Source organism: Phasianus colchicus, chromosome 6 (genome assembly GCF_987193195.1).
Source record: "Phasianus colchicus chromosome 6, bPhaCol1.hap1.1, whole genome shotgun sequence".
In the NCBI taxonomy this organism is placed as follows: Eukaryota; Metazoa; Chordata; class Aves; order Galliformes; family Phasianidae; genus Phasianus; species Phasianus colchicus.
In genome coordinates, this window is record NC_143441.1 from 48,045,688 (window position 1) to 48,066,073 (window position 20,386).

Here is a 20,386-nt window from a genome sequence, read left to right on the forward strand (position 1 = left end):
ATCCTTTCATACTTCCTCTTCCTAGTCCTACCTCCACAACAGGACTTGATTTTCAACAGTGAATGGCAGCATAGAGACTAAAATGCTTTAGAGAGACTTTTATGCCATTTCTCTACTGCTGTGCTGTTACTCCATCTTCCCTACCTTGCACAGGTTATTGCTCTCAGCCAACATTTCTCAACTCATCTTTCAAGAAGCTATGGTGGCAATGGACTGGTGGTTGGACTAGATGAACTTACTGCTCTTTTCCAATCTTAATGACTCTAAGATTTCATGAGGCACAGCTCCACAAGAGGATCTAACCCAGGCAATGAGGCACTGTCACTGTGTTCATATTAATATGGAGAACAGGAAACACATACTGAGTTATCTTAAATCCAAAGCAAAGATGAACTGGATGCTATCCAATTACATAGCTCTGAAAATGCCCACTCGTGTCTGGAAGGACTAATACTCACTTAGAGAAAGGATCAGGCCACTCAGTAGATAAACTCTTAAGCAGGCCACCCACTTGAAACAAAGACCTCTGTGATCCTAAAGTTCCAAATCCCACTGCTTGTGCATGGTGACAGCAGAGCCATAAATATCTGTAAGTTAATTCTGGCCTTTCCAGGTCTTTCTCTTTGTCCATTTAACTTTAATTCTGTAGTTGTTTGACACCATTTTAATGGAAGCATCACCATGGTCATATTAATGTTTTGTTTAGAGGAAGTAACTTAGCCCAAAACCAAGAACATCAGTACCTGAAAGAAAATGAAGCTCCCTAAAAATACTCTGAGGTTCCAAGTCTTATTTTATTCTCCATGTTGCAAAATGTTTGGAAAGGATAATGAACTGTAGTAAGTAACCAGCCTCGCTCTGCTGTCAACAGCCTTTTGACAGATTCTGTTTGCACTGCTGTGGCTTTGATCCAGCCTACTTCATCAGGTGATGCTCGTTTTGGGATGAAGCTTACTGTTCTGCAAAGTGCCAGTACTAAATGAACCACTCACGTATCCCTTCAGCTCTGTTTTGATAATCTTAAATGGAGTTAAACCATTCCTCAGCAGAAAAAGCGCTGCCCTTCAGAATAGTCATGGAGGTGCTTCCCATCTTGTGATGAGCGCTAACGTGACACTTGAGCAGCTTAGTCCCATTACTTAAGACCCAAGACTCAATATCGAATTTCAGTTACGGGACTCAAAAGGCCAACACATCTGTGAATACTCAAGTCTCATGAAGATGAAAGATACAGTAGATAAAAACCTCTGGCTTCCTTCAGCTATTGCTCTGCCCTGCCCTTTTCAGACTATGTATACTCATAATCAGCGTCACTCGAAAACACCCATGTTTTAATTATGATTTTTATCCCTCTTTGTGCTGCTCACATGTTTTTCGGGAGACCTACTCATGCCAAAAATCTGAAAAAAAAAATTTTACCGACTGTAAAAAGATAAAAACCACAGCCCTCAACACAAAGAAGGATGCTATGGTTCAGCAAACGCTATGAAACAGAGCGCCTTGCTGATGCTCACCTTGCGGTCATTGTAGAAGGGGTCAATGTCCTCCAGTGGCTCTCCAATAAGCTCTGGAGGAACAGTCCCATAGATATCAGGCAGCTTCTTGCACGCTTGCAAATCAAACTGAGGCTGAGGTTTTTCCTCTTCGCCCAGCTGCTCTCTGTACTCCTGCTTCGCATTCCTCGCAAGCTTCTCTGCAATTCGCTTCTCAATAGCAGCCAAGGATTCAGGCGTGAACCGGTGGAAGCTGTTAGTACCCGGTGGTAACAAGAAGTCAGCCATCTTTTCATCCTGCTTTGTCTATACTGGTCTTTTCTCCAAGTAGTTGAAACAGCTGAAACAAAAAAGACCAAAGGTTTGCGACAGGAGCAAAGCAAGAACTAAGCCATCAGAATGAAAAACAAACACGCTAAGCAATAACTTGTAGGTTATCGATTACCAGGAAACTCTTCATCTGTTCTGATGTGGTGAGTAGCACATAAAGGAAAACAAAACATTTGAACTGTTATTTCAATTAGCAATCACTCTGCGATCAGAGCTAAAAAGACTCTGTTGATTACTGTGGACTGTTCATGAGTTTTTAAGTCACTTGGGAGCCTCAGTCATATCTAAAGAGTAATTTACATTCATACAAGCTTAAGTTTCACTGAAAGTCACAGGGATTGGATTCCTAACTCATTTTTGAGAATGCAGCTCTGGGAGTGGATGAACAGTGCGCAGATGCAGGGCAGATTTAAATCCACCGATCTCGGGCCACATGATGCAAACTCTAAAAATGCCCCAGCTGTTCTATTCCAAATTTAAAAAGCAAAGGGTCAAGTTCAGATTCTTAAATCACGCAGAAGTTCTCCATAATCTCTGTCTTAGGCTTCTGCAATGCAATTTTTCAGCATTTATTTTCCTTTGGGGATAGAAAATAACCATCCTCCTGATGTCTGGCAGAACTTCTGAGTATTTCCTTCTTCTCCACACCCTACAATCCACAGGATGCTGGAAGCCCAAATGTGCCTAGCAAAGCCCTGGGACCTTCATGAGAGCACTCCAAGCTTCTAAGATGCTGTGAAGCCCCTGTTGCCCATTCATCATATCTGAAAATCAGGCTGACTGTATCCAGTATCAATATGAACATCTAACCCAGAGCTGCGAGCTTTGACCATGTTGGGTTGACGGAGCTTCACTGTTAACACTTCCAATCCCCAACAGACTAAAAATGAGTGAGAAGTGCCACATCTCTTCAACTTACAGGAACAAAATACAAGTGTGAAAAACGCAGCAGAAGTCCTCTTGTGTCTGCACTAAATAACACAGATAACTGTGAAAATTAATGTAAAACAATTGTTTGAAAAGGGATGAAGCTTTTCCCTGTTCTAACAACTTGCACAAATCCATTCAAGTTCACTGAAGCTGTGTTTTGAAATTCAATAGTGACTTAGGTGGTGTGCTTCTTCTAGCAAAGGAAATCCTAGCTACGCAACAATTAAAACACATTCCACAGAAGAAAAACATTATTTTAAAATTATTATTATTATTTGGCATATCACCAGGTATGAAATCAGAACATAAGCAAATAAACAACACCATAGCTTTTGAGGTGGGCCACCCTATTGCATTTGTCAGTGTGTGCAGAATACAACTCTTTGTTCAGCTGCAATTGTTTTCTGCTTTCAGATGGCATTTGTCTATTTATAGTGGATAGTTCCAGATAGTTTGCTTCTATTAGGCTCTGTGATGACAGCGTTTTTGTTAGCAAACAAGACTTTAACTGGACTCTGCATGACAAATAGCATATTTATTGACTCAATTTATTTGAGTAAAGCACTCTTTCAAACAAGTACTGTTTTTCTTTTCTGACTTCTTTTTGAAATGAATTCATTAAATTCTCATTGATCACAGCCTATCATACAGGAATGATTTACTGGAGTCCGTACATTATACTCTGCATTACCACTTGTTACAACAAGCAGGCCAAAAAAGAATAAGCCCTTCCTGGAATTTGCGTCTTCTAGCATTCTTCTTTATGTAGCCGTTCTCTTCATTCTTTTTCCCTCTCCTCCCTCATCAGCTGTTTTAAAAACATGAAATTAGAAGTTTTCCCACAAGCTGAATTTTCATATGCTCACAGCTTTGCGATGGAGTACCATGTACACAGACAGAATATATCTTTCTACGAATGGCATCAAAGAAATCTCAGAGGTTTTTATTGCTGTTGTTTTTTTTTGTTGATAGCAATACCTGTCACTGTGCTAAAGGAGACAACAAACATCAGTGGCCGATCGGTACTCCTGAGAAGGCACAGCAGGTCCCCTAAACTGAGAGGAGACTACAGAGGGAGGTCAGCTGAAGTCCAGATAATCATGAGAGCGGAGAAGACAGTGAGTAGTCCACTTTTTCTCATAAGGAAACAATGATCAAATGACCGGAGGAATTTCAAAAGAAATTACAGAGAAGCAAGTCTGAAACAAAGCAAGCCACTTTCCACACAGCATAGAGTTATCCTGTAGAAGTTGTTCACACCAGCTGCTGTAGAAGTCAAAAAAGATAAAGATTCACAAAGCCATGAGACAAATCCAATGGCAAAAGGTTCATTAATGGTTTTAAACACAACAACACTCTGCCTCTGAGTAAGAAAATCCCTCAGCTGTAGGACCCGGGTGCATGCAAGAAAGACTACGTATGTTTTCACTACTTTTAAACTCTTCCTGGTCTACCAGCCTGAAGAATGCTGTGGTCTGATCTTACGTTTTCCTGTCCATATGTAGAACTCATGCCAATGCAAGATAGGCTCTTGGCTGGTCTGATCTTGTAAAGAATCAATACCACCAAAGTTAATACCCATAGCCATCTGCAGGTGCATCACCTGCTTCTAGTGCCTTGGAGGGTGGGCCAAGCAACATCCTCCAACCTATGGAAATACTCTTGTTACTGGAAAGCTAGAGCTTTATACTTTGCTTTAAATAGAAATATCAAACTGGGCTGTTATTTAATCACTAGAGAAGACCATGAGGATTTGCAATGAGGTCTCACTAGCCTAAGACTGGTGGGAGTGCAGAATTAGTCCATATAGCCCTCTTCTGACAACGAGTTGTGCTATGCTAGAGGAGGGCAGTGACAATTGCACTCGTGGTGAACTTGTGCACGGCCCCGTTCACACTTCATGAGCTGTGTCATGATGGGATGAGTGTTTCCGTTAGCCTGCCTCAGCCCAGCCACTTCTGCAGCCTGCTCTGTACAGCTGAGCTGGATGCATGGCCAAATAGCATGAGGGACACCAAGTACTTTGATGAGATAATAAGAGAATGTGTGGAACGTCTCTGCTAAGTGTGACAGTTTTCATGGGTGTTGCTTAATCAAGAAACTGAATATTCATAGAATATTCAGCATCCTTCTTAGAGTTCTTTAAAGACGTCTTCAAATACTCATTCTCACAACGGAACTCATCAAAATTTAAGAAAAATAAAAGGGGGGAGGGGAGGGGAGGGGAGGGGAGGGGAGGGGAGGGGAGGGGAGGGGAGGGGAGGGGAGGGGAGGGGAGGGGAGGGGAGGGGAGGGGAGGGGAGGGGAGGGGAGGAGAGGAGAGGAGAGGAGAGGAGAGGAGAGGAGAGGAGAGGAGAGGAGAGGAGAGGAGAGGAGAGGAGAGGAGAGGAGAGGAGAGGAGAGGAGAGGAGAGGAGAGGAGAGGAGAGGAGAGGAGAGGAGAGGAGAGGAGAGGAGAGGAGAGGAGAGGAGAGGAGAGGAGAGGAGAGGATTGTGAGGAAGATAAAACTGCCAAAAAGAATTATCAAAATCAGAATTTCTACTTATTAATTATTGATAATTACTTCTGCTCAATAAAATAAAGGAATCAACTTCAAACTCAAAACCACATCTTTTCAACCTAAAATGCAAATTCCAGATAGTTAGCTTACTAGGAACAAAATAAAAAATGCTACACAAACTTCATCAGACCTTTCAGTACACTTCCATTTATTTTTCCTAAAACAAGTTCATTTTCCAGCATCCTTAAAATTGAAAAATCTTGACTTTAATTTGACATAAGTTACAATATCTACATTTTAATATATATGTTTAGTATAATTCTTTTTCAATTTCATATGCTTTCAGGAAATGGACAAGATGATTTCTTGTCCTTTTTATGTCTAATTCCTTTTAATCTATGAATTGCAAACATTTCTACAAATAGACAGGGTTAGCCCAGATGTTTCTTAAAAGGGTAAGAAAACACCACAACTTAAAAAGGGAAATCATCAGTGACTGAATCAAAGAGCTGGAATGCCATTTCTTAGGAGATAATAGCTATTGTGACTCACATTTTTACAATACAAGCCTGGATTTTTCCATCCCTCTCAGGCACATTTTTGAAGTACAAAGCTTCCAAACACATTGTTTCTGAGATATCACCATGCACAGAATGAACATTTCCCTCTTGCTTGTCTTTGTTAAATTCAGTTAACATCGGTTCGCACTGATAAAAAATGTACTAGTTATGTAAACAAAATGTGCATAAGAAAACAAAGCCCAGAGAAGCATAATTTCTGTGGCACAGCAAGAAGTGGGAAAAGTACAAACATACTGCTAGTGTCTGTATTTATTCAGTGAGATAAATGCCTTTTTCCACGACAGCTTTAGCCTTACTCTCCTAGGCTTCACTCATCCTAGCTCAGAAGACTTTTCAGGCTCTCCAAACAAGACATGTTTGCCCTGCCTCCCATGGATGGTTGACTGTCACCTGGGCAATGGGATACTTGGCCACTTGGGCAATAGGATACAAGAAAAGTAGGTCCTGCTCACCTCCTGGTGCTCTTGCATGGGGTCTGCAGGCTCAGACCACCATCCTAGCATTTGCCAATCCTTTATCACAGCCTGAGATGCTGACAAAATCTCTGGGGAGGTCCCATCAGCCAGTGGCAGTGGGGAACAATGAGACTAAGGTCTTTGCTATGCACTACACCCACTGGCTTCGAAGAAGCCTTAGCTTTTCTTGCTTTTATCTCTTAATAGCATGGTGGTACATGATTTCTTGACTGGTACAGGGGGTATCAGGGATATACACATTTCACACATTTGAGAACCATTATAAAGAAGCCAGACTTGAAGGTCAACAGTGGAAACATCATTCATAAAATAAAGGTTGTATACAAACAGACACACTTGTCTCAAGTAGGATTTTATTCATCCAACCATTCTGAATTCAAGAATGCTTCTCAAGAAGCAACCAATGACCATAGGTCAGGGTGAGGGATGAGAGCACATGGGAGCAGGTATGTCTCACTGTGATTCTGCTAGATCCAAATCTTACAAAATAGGAAACGGGAGATTGAAATTCAGCTTTTGTTTATGAAATGTTCAAGACTAAATACAGACTTCGCATTCCTAACTGCTGTGGTACCAAAAACAGTCATGAGGATGGTTTCCTTTCAATTCTTTAGTATGCAAGAAGTACTGTCATCTCTTTTTTTTGTTCTTTTTTTTTTCCTTTTTTCCATATACTCTCCTTGGCATTTTCCTTTGACCTGCAGAGCCTTGCAAAACATGAAACTAATAGGTGTGGGAAATAAAGAATACTACAATGACACATCCAATTTAATGTTACTGGTCTAAAATTTACAAATTTTTATGCACAAATGTACACGCCACGCATGTAAACACACAAACTTTTCAAATAAATGCAAGGCGATACTGGACCACATGAAAGATTTATTCCAACCACAAAGTAAGGAATGGCTTCATGGAATGGCTTCAATGGCTTGCCATTAAAACTAAAAAAAAGACCATCTACATAAAGTTCAAGAGCCTACAGGAGTGTTATTGCTCATAATTTTACTGACCATCAACATACTATCTCATGAGACTTGCTTCACTTATATTTATACTCCATTTCATCTTCCCCAGCAAGGAGGCATCACAGGAAATTCTTATTGAAATTTTTACTTCTTGTTCTTGATACGCACTCTGTGCTCACATCAAAACAAGGGGGAACTCAATAAGACAGCCCTTGGAATTTTGCACTGCACACTCATTACTTCTGCTTAAACCTGGTTTGTGTCCTTTTTCCAATTGGCATAATTTTGCAAAGACCATACACAATGATTTCCTGTCATACGTGGCATGGGTTGATCTTATTGGTATTTCCAACCTTAACTACTCTATGATTAAAAATATAAAGAGCCTTTAAAGAGAACATCTTCAGAGCAAAGAGTGGGCACCAATGAGGTTGTTATTGAAGTTTCAAAGTAAAAGTAAAAGGTAACCAAGTATGCAGGGAATGTAAAACTCTATTTCCTCACCCAAAAGCAAGAAAAGAGATGCTGCCAAATGTAGCAGAGATATGGGGATACCAACACCTGCTGAGAACCAGGCAGACTCCCATTGGTATTCCACAAAAAATCTGATGGAAGCAGGTGCTACGTTTATAGCCTTTAAAGGAGAGCTTCCCAAAAATGCACTGAGAAGTGCTGACGCAGGAGGAGCTACGATGCAGAGCTCCTCTTGCTGCCCACGTCACAAAGCCAGCCTGCAGGTTGATATGACATCTCAAAACACACAGATTTCCTAAAACGAGCCTTGTTTGTTCACCAAGCATGACGACCGAGGGCAGAAATAAGTGGGAGAACTCACTGCATTCACATCAATGGGGAAAAAACAACAACAACGCAAAATGTCCAACCCAAAATCTCAGAACTACCAACCCACAAACCTTCCATCACAATCAGCTCTGACTATGGGGCATCTCCTTTTAAATCCAGTTTAGTGAGTATTGCTGGCATCTCATTCACCAGAATCATGGCATTTTGATGTTATCAGTGACTGATAAGTTTTCAGAAAGCTTGCTTGTGGTAAAAGGAAATTAATTCAGAAGATTTCTGCCCAATATTCAAACAGTATTTGGGGATGACAAATGTTATGCCAAGAATTAAATGCTGGCACTGAGGCCTCTCTTATGATAAAATATATATTTTTAGTGAGCTAAAAATAATCTGACTCTTTGCAGGTGTTTTTATTTCAATTTATGCTGTGACTGAATGATAGAAATAAGCCAGAGGGAAACAGTACTTCATAGTTACCAATGCACATCTCTGTATTTTGCTGAAAATTTTAATTCTCTGCACCCTACATGTTTTCATGTCTATTTTAATTAACTAGAGATTGGTCTCCGAGTTATTTTACTATAAACTACTCAGGCTTCAGAAAATCTCCTTTGCTCCTCTGAACCAACAGATCTTGAAGAAGAGCAACCAAGAAAACCAAATGTTTTCAGCTATGGACACAGTGTCTAACTGGTCAGGAAGAAATTGAAGCAATGACCAAAACCTGTCGAGACTTAGGTTTTGAAGAAATAAGAAATCTACAGGAGAATTATGCCAAAAGTAATGCACGCTGCTCACAATTTTAGGTGCTCTGAACGCTCACATGAATAAAATATGTCAAATCAGGTCCATTTTACTCACAGAGTGTTTTGTAAAGACATTCTAACGGATACAGGAAGTTGTAAAACAGCTATTAAAACATATTCTAGAGCCATTATGGGGTAGTTATGCTGTTGAAAGAAGGTAGGTTTTATATGCTGGCTACCAAAAGCTTGGCTGTATGCTTTGAGAAGAGGGAAAAGTCTAATGTATTAAGATGAGGTTATAAGTAAGGCATGGCTGATGACTTGCATCTAAGCTATGTAAAGACATTCATCAGGAGAGAAAACCAACAGACTCATAAAACCATCACTAGAACTGGTATGTCTACATTGAAAAAAAAAAAAGAGGGACAAAACTCTGTAAGCAAAAGCCAGGGTCCCTTTTACAATTTTAACACTGAGCTTAAAGACAAATATGATCCAGTAGCTGAACTTCAGACTTTGGGAGTTGGACTAGATGACCTTTAAGGGTCCATTCCAACAACGATCCTATTAACAATTCTAAAACCCATTTGTAAGAGTAAATGGTGTGACATATTCCTCCTTTCAGGTGAGAGGAAACAAAAAGAGGCTGAGAGGGGTCAAGAAAAGCTAAGAGGGAGAGACCCAAACCATACAACATCAAGTGATAGGAGACAGCATACATGAGGTGAGATATCAAGCCATGCCAAGAGCTCTTCCAGCTGCAGTGTCAGCAGCACTTTGCTCCACAACCACTGTTCTTCACCATACTCCCATCCCATCTGTACACCAACAGTAAACCCAACTTTCCAGCCTCCTCCACCTCAGTCCCTTTCTTATCCAGCTGCTGAGAAAATGATCTTTCCCTCTTATCTACTTTATTTCAAGCCAATACAACCCTTCCACAAACCTCTCCCTGTCCACTGACCCCTCCAAATGACATTTGCACCAATCCTATATGATTTTGGCACAGCTACTTTATCTTCCTAATCATCCTGCAATGCATTTCTGTCTATCAAAGTCAGTTCCCATAGGGTGGAGGGTTCCTATTTCTCTATGCGTTTGTGTGATGCTGGGTGCTAAAGGAGCCCCCAGCTACAAAAGCATTTGCAGTGCTTTTTGCAATGAGGCAGAGAAAAGAAAAATCAAAAGGCACAGGTTTAGAAGTGCACTTGGCACAATCATCTTTCTCAGCAATGGAAATAGAGACAAGTGAAGGACAAATTGAATGGGGACTCCATCATGGAGAGGATGTTTGCTGGGATACACGGAAGATTTGATCCATTATTCAAGGCATCGTAAATTTGAGAATACTATTTGGATAAAGCCAGTGGATCTTTCACTCTGATGGAAGGGAAGAGATTTTCCTCTTGAGAGACAGATTATTGCTGTCCAAAGAGGAGGGATATTCTGCCTGTTTGCAATTGAAAACTGCCTGTGTATGGTTGCCAAGTTTCGGAATCAGAGCTAAGAGCTTACCAGGCACTGAGGTGCAATCCTCGCCTTACATCAGCCAAGGGGAACATTTCCTTTGACTGCAACAGGTGGCGGGTCAGAGTCCTGGTGTCTGGGAGACAGAATTATTTCATTTCTGCCATTCCTTTCAAATGCAGCGACTCAGTTCAGCTTCATGGAAAAGATGCAAAGGGAAGCTGGTGCCTACTGACAGCTATTTGATTTGAATTACATAATGCTGTAAACCATTATGTAAATGAGGCAGATACAAGCAAGGATGCAGAGGAGCCAGAGGTTCATTGTTCTTGTTCTTCTTCATACTTTGTAGCCTTTACCGTTTGCACCAAGATTGCCTTCTACTCACTACTAAATTCTGCCAGCCAGTTATCTGAATTAAACTTTATTTCTCCTGACACTAAACAAAACCTAAAGCACATCTGAAAGAGCATCTAAACAGTGGTGAACACAGATGATTTTAGAGGTATATGAGTCACATTACCAGGAGTGATTTTGGCTCTGTCTTATGGATGTCAGCAAGACTCATGTTTCTGAGAACCTCATCTCTCTCCTGAATATTCCACCCTTCCCTTCTCCCTTATCTTTCCACATAGGGTATTTTTTCAAGAAGGAATAACGCATTGCACAAACAATATTTTTCAAAAGCCACGACATTTTCTCTTAATTGACAGCAATGTAATCACCCAACTAAAACTGCTGGAGACATTGCATTTACTAACAAGCTACATCCAAATATGCATTTGTGTGTCAACAATGCATGCTTGACTGGTTGGTAATACTCAGTTGGGCCTGAGGCACAATGCACTGGAAGCACACAATATAGTGGCCCAGTATTGCAGCTCCCGTTGTGGCTTCTTGCTTAATTTAGCTTACAAGACCAAACAGTCAATGAGTAAAACAGAAAATAATACATCAAGTGGCCTGTGAAAGAGAAACATCTGATGATGCTATGGTGGGATAATTCCTAAATGGAAAATGCACTAGCTCCATAATTTAGGAATTTGTTCGCACTTCCTGAAAGAAAATAAAAACACCCTAATTTAAAAACAATATTATAATAACAGCAGTTATGAATACACCAAAAGAATATCTCAGCCACTCTCTTGACTCTAATCCCCTCCTATGCCAGAACAGTTTCTGGGCCATACCAACTTAACTATATGAATTCTCGCAAGGTCAGAGATCCCAAGGGACATTATTGCTGTGAGGTTTAATGGCACCTGATCTGACAGTGTCCTGCAATGATACAGAAGTGACTATGTAGCTTGAACATTTTTCCTTTTATTTTTCCTTTCTTGGGATGACATCTACTGAAAATAAAGATTTGATGTGAAAATGGAAGATTTCATCCATGACATAATTTTTATTCGAGGGCTAGTATTTTAGGTACAGTTTACTCATCTGTACACTCTTTATCCATCCTGCAGTATAGTTCTTCAGTTTGGACAGGAGAGATAATGTAGTATAGAAGTTTTTGGCTGCAAATATATGCACTGAATATGAAACTTGTATGAAATAGCCTCATACACAGTACAGAAGGAATCAGCTAATATCTATCTTCTTTGATGCAGTGGAACCAACTTGCCAAACCAAAGAAATGCAGGACGTTAAACATTCAGGGAGAAGTAGACACTGTCAGGACATGAGTCATCTCTCCTGTTTTACAAGTCTACTTAAGAAACAGTGCTGTAGACCCTAAAGAAGGTACCTACGATTCAATCTGTTGATTAGGACACCTAAATTTAGGTACTGGCATGTGGATAGGAACCTGTGAAGTCAAAGTCTACACTTGCAGTTCTGCTTTTCCTCTGACAGAGCAGGGTCATTTAAACTGAAACCCATCTCCCTATAATTCAGGTCACTGTGGAACAGGATTCAAGGTGTGTGTTGTGTGTTAATTTTTCTTCTGCTTGACTTTTCCGGGGGAAAATGGAACCAGATATCTCTACATGCAAGGTGAAAATGCAGCAGAGCATGGGGCTGTTCCACTCCTGTCAATGGTAAGCTCTAACACTTCAAAACCAGCTTTCATTTCTACAATAGCTTCCTAGTGCCCACTACTATTTTATAACATGCAGTAAAGATCTTCAGCTGAAACAAACTACCTACATTTAGTCAATGGCAACCATATTGCTCACAGAAACATGGTCACTCAGTTTTGCCCAGTACTGCCAGGCAAACCATTTAACTTGGGTATCTGGAAAAGATTGTTCTGCCTCATGTTTCACTTCTACAGTCTAAAAGGGCGATTGGGGTCTGGACTGTGCAGTTATATGGACAAAAGTCGTTTTGAGTTAATATTTTTAAAAGCAGAATGAAATTCCCGTCTAGTGTCATCCAGTATTCCTAAAGACCATGAAGAAACAATGCAAAATAGTTGACAGTGAACCTCCATCCTGGTTTTCAGTCAGTTTCCTAATCCAGTCTTGGGTTGGTTTTGCAGAACGTAAGAAAGCAGAACAAGTACTGGATCACAGTTTCTCTCTTTCCACACACTTGTGTTTAGCCTGGCTCCAAAATACACTTCCCCAGCTTTAATCCCATTCCAAAAATATTGCCAAAACCTGCTGAGATAAATACATAAAAACTATCTTGGACTGTAGTTCTCTGCAGTGCATCTCTACAGTCAGACAGAGAGGACAGAAATGTGCGTGAGGAAATAGAAGAGACAAATTTGGGTGAAATTACAGTTTGCCCTGGTCAATTTCTCAAGGATTGCCACATTTTCTGGGGTCTCAAACTAACAGCCATCATTTAAGTGGTGCATCACACATGATCACCAAGTCAATGAGTTACAAAGAATACAAAGAAGTTAAAGAAGACATCCTGGAAGAAATGGTCAAAATAGACCAGATTTCAGCTTTGAATGGTAGCCTTGGGCTACCATGTGATTCTTCCCACCTCCCTTTTCCACCCCCCTCAAAGCAATGGAGCTGGCAACAGGGCCATGTAAAATGATAGAATTGCATAATCATAGAATGGCTTGGGTTGAAAAGGAGCACAATGGTCATCCAGCTTCAACCTCCTGCTACGTGCAGGGTCACCAACCACCAGACCAGGCTGCCCAGAGCCACATCCAGCTTGGCCCTGAATGCCTCCAGGGATGGGGCATCCACAACCAAATGTCACAAAACACAAGGACACCAACACAAAGAGCACAACAACACTACTTTATAGAGGAAATTCTCAGCTGCAAAACACTATTTTTCAACACAGGCACCACCTTTAGCTGTGTATGTCCTCCAGTGATGAACAAGAGCCTTCATGCTGCACTTGCAAAAAGTGGTGGCCACTGCCATTGTTGCCACTGCTGAAACACACCAGCCACTGCCTCGCTGTGCTCACATCCACTGTTCAGCCTCAATAAACATTCAACAAGTGTCAGGGAATGTCAGTATCTCACTCATTGCTTCGTCTCTCTGCCTTGGCAAATGCAATCTGTGCCCAACTCCTTCCTAAAACTGCCTCCAAGCCTGGGTCAGAACTGCTTCCCTCACTGACCCTTGATGTTCCTTCACATTCTCACATCTCCTTCATTGGGAGGCTCTGACTTAACCTAACATTACTATAAACCAAATGGAAACGGTTTACTGCGCATGTCTAAAAATAGAATTGCAATCATCTATGCTTCCGTTGCTTTAAAACTAAATTTATCAAGAGATTATTCTTCCGTGAGGTTTAGCACATGTGAAGTCTGATGTTTTAAAGTTCAATCATTTCACAGTTATTTATGAGCAGAAAATCTTATGGATTAATTTTGTAAAGAAGCACAATCAGCTTGGGGATCAGGCCTTCCTGCAGTGTGAATGGTCAGAATAAGCCCATCAAGTCCATTTTTTGCTTTATTTTGTTTCATTTTCTTTTCTATATTGTCTGGTACATTTGCAGATAATGCCCAGCTGAGCACCAGTAAAACAGTGTGTAAGGGTTACAATTCTGCTTCAGAAAACCCTTCCAAGTAACAGCTAAGACACCTATGGCTGTCTACAGACAGAGAAAACACGTATTTTTGTGGTTGCCTTTTTTTTTTTTTTTTTTTTTTTTTTTTTGGTATTTTTTTTCTTTTTCAATTAGTTTCCTTATTAGAAAGTTCTTTGAGGGCAACTGATTTTGTAGTTCCCTCTGTAGTTACTAATTAATCATTGTTCCTCTTTGCAAGGATGTTTTACACAAAAAGCAGGAGATGAGAAGACGTTTTTAAAATAGGAAAACATGCTTATGAAATCACAACAGTGGTATGGATCTGTGGAAGAGCAGGTTCTGCATGAAACCACCCCTTAAAGGGGAAAGGGGAGCAGTGTGTCCTGCCCTATGTAACAGCTGACCGCAAATTTCCCACTGAACCTCTGGAAAAATGCCTTTCCAATAAGAGCAGCACTTTAGTAAAGAGCGTTCATTTGTGATACAAATTTCTTTGTATAATAAAGAATCCTCCCAAATAAAAGGGGAACAGATTTCTCATAGAGAATGACAGTTTTCTAGGATAAGATAATACTTTCTCTCTAAGAATGATGGGAAACAGGCCAGAAATCAGCGTCACCACATCCCACTGCTGGTTCACCCACTGACTTGACATCCTTCTGATTGTGTTTGCAAAGTATATATTAAAAAAAAAATGAACCTACCACAGTCATTTTGATACTGACATCTATATATATTGAAACTACTTGGCTTTGTCCTTATGGAAGATATCTCTTAAAATCACAAAGCAATAAATGTGACAGTACCTATTAAAACCCAGGAAAACTTTATTTCTACAAGTTGCCTTTCGTTCACCATCTAAGCACAAAATGTTTAAATAAAGGCAAGGATCTTTAAGAGGTTTGAATGAGTAATAATTGAATTATTAAAAAAAAACAGATAAAGGATGAGCAAGCTGTCACTGAAGCCATGGATTTCCCACCGCAATAGCTTCAAAACTTTCTTGAAACACAGCAAATCTGGAAAGAAAAAAAGAGAAAAAGTAGGGAGGCAGATGATAAAGCTCTAACTGATTGCATGAAAACATCAAGCACTTTGATTCAGATGAATAAATAATGACGGCGTGTTATCCAGGAAACAGTGCAATGCCAAGTCTTTTTGATCTCAGAACAACTGTTGGGTAAAAGTATGCTGAAACACTCTCTTGGGCAAATGGGCCAGTTGCATCTCATCTCTGGGACTTTGATTATTTAAATAGGGCATTTATTACAAGAAGGAATTTCACCCCGGTGGAAATTCTGTACTATATCACTGTCCTAAGGACAAACCCAGACCTGCTTGGCTCATTCAGGATGATGGGATCTTGAGATCTGGGAAGCATCCTTGTACCTCCTTACACTGAGATGTGCTTTGCCCAACTAGAAACCCTGCCATGGTCCCATTGCAAGCCATGGCTTCAAACCTCAGTCCAGACCCTAAATAATATCCCAAGGCCAACAGTTGAGTTCAATACACTTTCAGAAGTCAGAAAATACTGCCATAGAATGAATCACAGAACGGCTTGGGTTGGAAGGGACCTCAAGGATCATCAAGTTCCAACACCCCAGTCCACCACTGCCCACTTTCTCTTCAAGGGAAGAAGCATCTCACAGGTAGCACTTCTATTCACACCCTGCTGCTTTGGAGGAGTTTCACAGAATCATAGAATGGTATGGGTTAGAAGGGAGATCACCCAGTTGCAAATCCCTGCTGTGGACAGGGTTGCCAACCGCTAGATCAGGCTGCCCAGGGTCCCATCCAATCTGACTTTTAGCACCTCCAGTTTCTCTCTGTCCTTCTCAAAACCCCTAAAAACAACCCTCTAAACAGCATTACCCATGTAGGTGTTTCTGGTACTTGTTCTCTTTTTCCAGCAGTTATTCTCCCACAGAACACTTCACTGGACGCACAGTTCTTTCCCTCAGGCTTTGGAAGCCTGAGAGCTAAACTGAAAAAAACAAAAAAAACACCCAAGCACTAATGCAGGAAGCATAAAGAGATCTGATAAATGCTCCAAAGCTTCAGCTTCCAATAAACATATGAACTATTGCAATTGCCAAGAATTATGACTGGGTGACATTATATCCAGCTTCTTGCACTTATTAAGGAGCAAGGAGGGGTATACGATGTGCAGATGGGCAGTGCCACACAATCTGCTCTGCTCCACAATCTGCGTTTTAATGGACACTCACAGGTTGCCACAGAGCAAAAGGAAACACTTGAACTATCCATACAGCTGCTTTTGTGTTTCATTGTGTAAATGGACAGAAGTGAGCAATTTCGGACTTTCAGTTATTTTCTGCATGCTCTGAAGCAAGATGTCTTCCAATCTGTTTTCTACTACCAAAAACATAGAGAAAGAGAGAGAAAGAGAGAGAGACTCTCACCTCTCACTAGTTTTAAATGAAGGAAGGTAATTTTCACATTTTACATAACTGAAAGTTAACATTTTTGGAAATTGCTAGGTCAGTGAGCCCCCTTTTCCTGCAGACTGCATAGTGACAAGGTAGGAACACTGGAAGAGTAACATGATTGCTGGCACGCTCCACACTAGTTTGAGAGATCAGCTCTAGCAAGATGAAGATTGTTTTAAATTCACAAATCTTTATCTTAAAAAGTGTTAGCTTATTCAGCTGTGGGGATATTGAGAGCTTTGCATGATCACACCTCTCTCACTTGGCCTAACGTTCAAAGGCAGTAACAGAAAGATGATAATTCAGAGACTGTGAACATTTAAATCTATTCCATCAAAATTTTCAGGAATCATTAGCTACAGTCCTGAGCTGAAAGAAAAATATTACGTGCCTTTTTGCAATAGTGCTGATCTATTTGTCCTCAGATTTTCAAAACTACACCTGATCCAAGGTGGGATAAGTGGGCAAAGAGGGATGCAGGAGGAGATGTAGGCAAAGAAAGGTGGAATTTGGTGTCCTCTAAAAACAACACCAGCCTCACTGTGCTGCGGGTCCACGATATAGAAACATCATTAGGCTCAAATCTGCATTCCTCAAATTTCATTTCTGGAAATGGCACTTCAGTCATGTTCATTCTCACTCTGGATAGCGGGGCTATGATTCATTGTTGAGACTGTTCATATTTTGCCCCTGCTTTTTTAGATGTTGTTTCTTGGTGCACTTCTCAACAGAAATAGGGCAGCATAATTTATTAGAAGTGATGGTATTTTGATCTGTGACCATCAGTAAGTCTGAGGCCTTCAGACCAAACGCTGTTATCAAGAAATGCATTGAACTGGAAACAGCATTAGAGAAGAGACAGCTAACTCAGCGTTAATCAAGACTTTCTGTTCTTTCGGTATCTGAATATTGCCACCAGGCTTTCTGATAATACCAGACCTCTAGCAACTCCAGCTGATCGAGCATTGATTTATTAAGGTGGTCACATAGACAGGTGACTTGAGACACTGCACTGCAAGGACTACAGACCAGATTGACAGGTAAGATAATCGTCTCTAGGGCCAGGCACAGGGTTCTCTGTTCACATCAGATTTTGCATGTCAAGGTTCAGGAAACTCTGCAAATACATAAGATCATCTAGGCACAAATTTATCTCAACAGAAATTAGAGAAGGCACGGAATACAAGTGGAGGCCAGTGCAGTCTCCTGGAAATGCCCTTTAGTGGTCCAGTGCAAATTGCCAGTGTGACGAGCATGTTGGCTTCTCTGTCTACAATCCCAGCTAAAACTTCAGCTTAACTTGTATCTATCAGCTTTTTACTCTGGAGCTTACTGCACTGGTCAGTTGTAAGAGCCAGATCTCCATCACTGTCTATTCTGCATAAAGGAATTGCAAAATTGGCTCTTTCCACCTTTCTTAATATTTAAGCATCTGGTCTGGCAGCATCCATCGCCAGGGCAGCCCTTAGTAGTAGGTGCCTCAGAGGGATGAAATAATAGCAGTTGCAAAATGAGACATAAGACAAATGGGGTTAGGGAGGGAGAGAGCTGGTACTGGGGGAGTCTGTCAAAGCTGGGCTATATGAGGCCATACCTATTGCAGCACAGAACTTAAAAAACACCTCTACAGATCAGCAACAAAAGAAAACAATGAATGTGAGCTGGTTTCAGCGAGTGGTTGGGGTGGGGGAAGCATTTGGTAGGAATTGATATACGGAACGTAAGCTACTCACGGTGGGTAGAGGCACAAAAAAGCATCTTGCATTATTTAGACCCAGGCTGTGAGCCACTGCTGGGCAGCACAGTGTACCCACATCTCCCATAAACCAACCCCACAAAATGCAGGGGCAGAAGCCATCCTACCCTTAGCTACATCCAGCAAGCAAACTGCCAAAAGACAGCAGCTCTGCAGATTGGAGGAAGGAAGGAAAGAGCAGACTTCAGCAAGAAAACTGCCTTCTGACACCAAGCCACTTTCAGAGCTCTCCTCTGACTGCCGTGGGAGACAAGGAGGTTTCCTCCAGCTGCACACCTGATGCCATCAGGGTCAATGCAGCGCAGTCCTTTCCGGCCTGCAGGCTGGCAGTGCACAGATAATGACCCTTCTGAGTGCAGTGTTTCATTATGCACACCAGATTAATGCCCTCCTCCCAGACTTCTCCATGAAGGAACCGGGCTGATTTTCTGCTGCACAGTCGAGGGCTTTAGATTAACACACACAACAAAGCAATTTACTAATCCTGAAAACTAGGCATGGTACCAAGCGTTCCTTCATAATGTTAAATACCCAAGATGATTAGGAAGGACAGGGAGGGATTTTCAAGTGTGCACAAACTTTTTAAGCCTCTAAAAACTAAAACCCAGCTCCCAGAAATTTTTGTTGCTTTTTTTTTATTCTTTGACTGCAGCACCCAGAGGCCCCAAACACAATTACTTTGCTGTTAAAGATTGGACAAACTACTGCAAACTGAATGCACAGCAAAATGATCTGAAGTTATTTCCCTTTTCCACCGGCAAGAGAAAAGGATCCCTGATCTCTGAGGCTTTACCAGCAGCCCATCCTCTGCCTTCCTATTCAAGAAGTACAAGCAGGCAGCTTCACCATGGGCTGTGTCAAGACACACTCAAGAGGTCTGACAGCCCAAGAATGCACAAGATGAAATCTTTTCCTTGTCAGCTTTGAATCTCACCTGATATCCATCACCTTGAACAACAGTGTCGTCTACCAGCTCAACTGAATTGCTCCAAATAAGAGTACAAAGCATTGATTTTGAGCCATAAATACTGTTTTCCCTGGCAATATTCAAAAGCTACCAGGTGCTGGGAACCAAAGTGGACTCTCCAGACCACTGCCTGGAGTTCATTTGCCATCCAGCTCCGGAAATCTGCCTCACAGACTTCAGCAATGCTCATCAGCTCAGATGTGTCACGAGGGCTGAGATGACGGGGATGCCAGAGAAGCAGGAAGGGAGGGACGAGTGCTGCAGCCCAGCTGGTTCACTGGAATTGTGTGTGGGAGGCAGGTTCACAAACAGCTATATTCCTTTTATTTCTGGATTTGTGTGTCTGCTTGAAAATTTGTACTGGCTCTGCTATATAAACAGGAACGTGAGAAGCTGAGCTATAAATGCCAAGAAAATTCAGAACCCCAAAGTTTACCCTTATACCTTTATGTCACATTTAAATATCTGCCTCCCAAAAACGTGCCTTTATTTAACCCCAAATTCAATTCCAAATCTTAATACCTTCACAGGCTTTAACTTCTTATCAATAGGATGAGAGGCAATGGCCTCAAGTTGTGCCAGGGGTGGCTCAGGTTGGATATTAGGAAAAAAATTATTTTCAGAAAGAAAGGGGCACTAGAATAGGCTGCCCAGGGAGGTGGTGGAGTCACTGTCCCTGGAGGTGTTCAAGACCAAGGCAGATGTGGCACTGAGAGACATGGTTTAGTGGGCACACTCTGGATGGGATAACAGTTGGACTAAAGAAGTCCTTCCCAACCTTAATGATTCTGTGATCCTATGATTCCACTTCTCTTCTTGCAGCTGTGGCTGGCTTTCATCCTATCACCCTTCACTCAGATTATAGGCTCTAACCAGCCCCTTTCCAGCACTCCTCTTGGAGTTTGCTCTGAGATGTACGAAGTGGCAACTGCTTATCTAGCTCATCCAGAGA

General features: G+C 41.4%; 1 protein-coding gene across 1 annotated transcript in view; it reads right to left on the bottom strand.

Annotated features, from left to right (window-relative positions):
* Positions 1-20,386, bottom strand: part of LOC116238213 (sodium channel protein type 5 subunit alpha-like) — a 206,288-nt gene that overhangs the window by 164,631 nt on the left and 21,271 nt on the right. The window contains exon 2 of the mRNA XM_090143202.1: positions 1,515-1,833. Within this exon, the coding sequence (XP_089999328.1) occupies positions 1,515-1,781 (267 nt within the window). The 5' untranslated portion in view covers positions 1,782-1,833. The remainder of the gene's footprint in view (positions 1-1,514; positions 1,834-20,386) is intronic.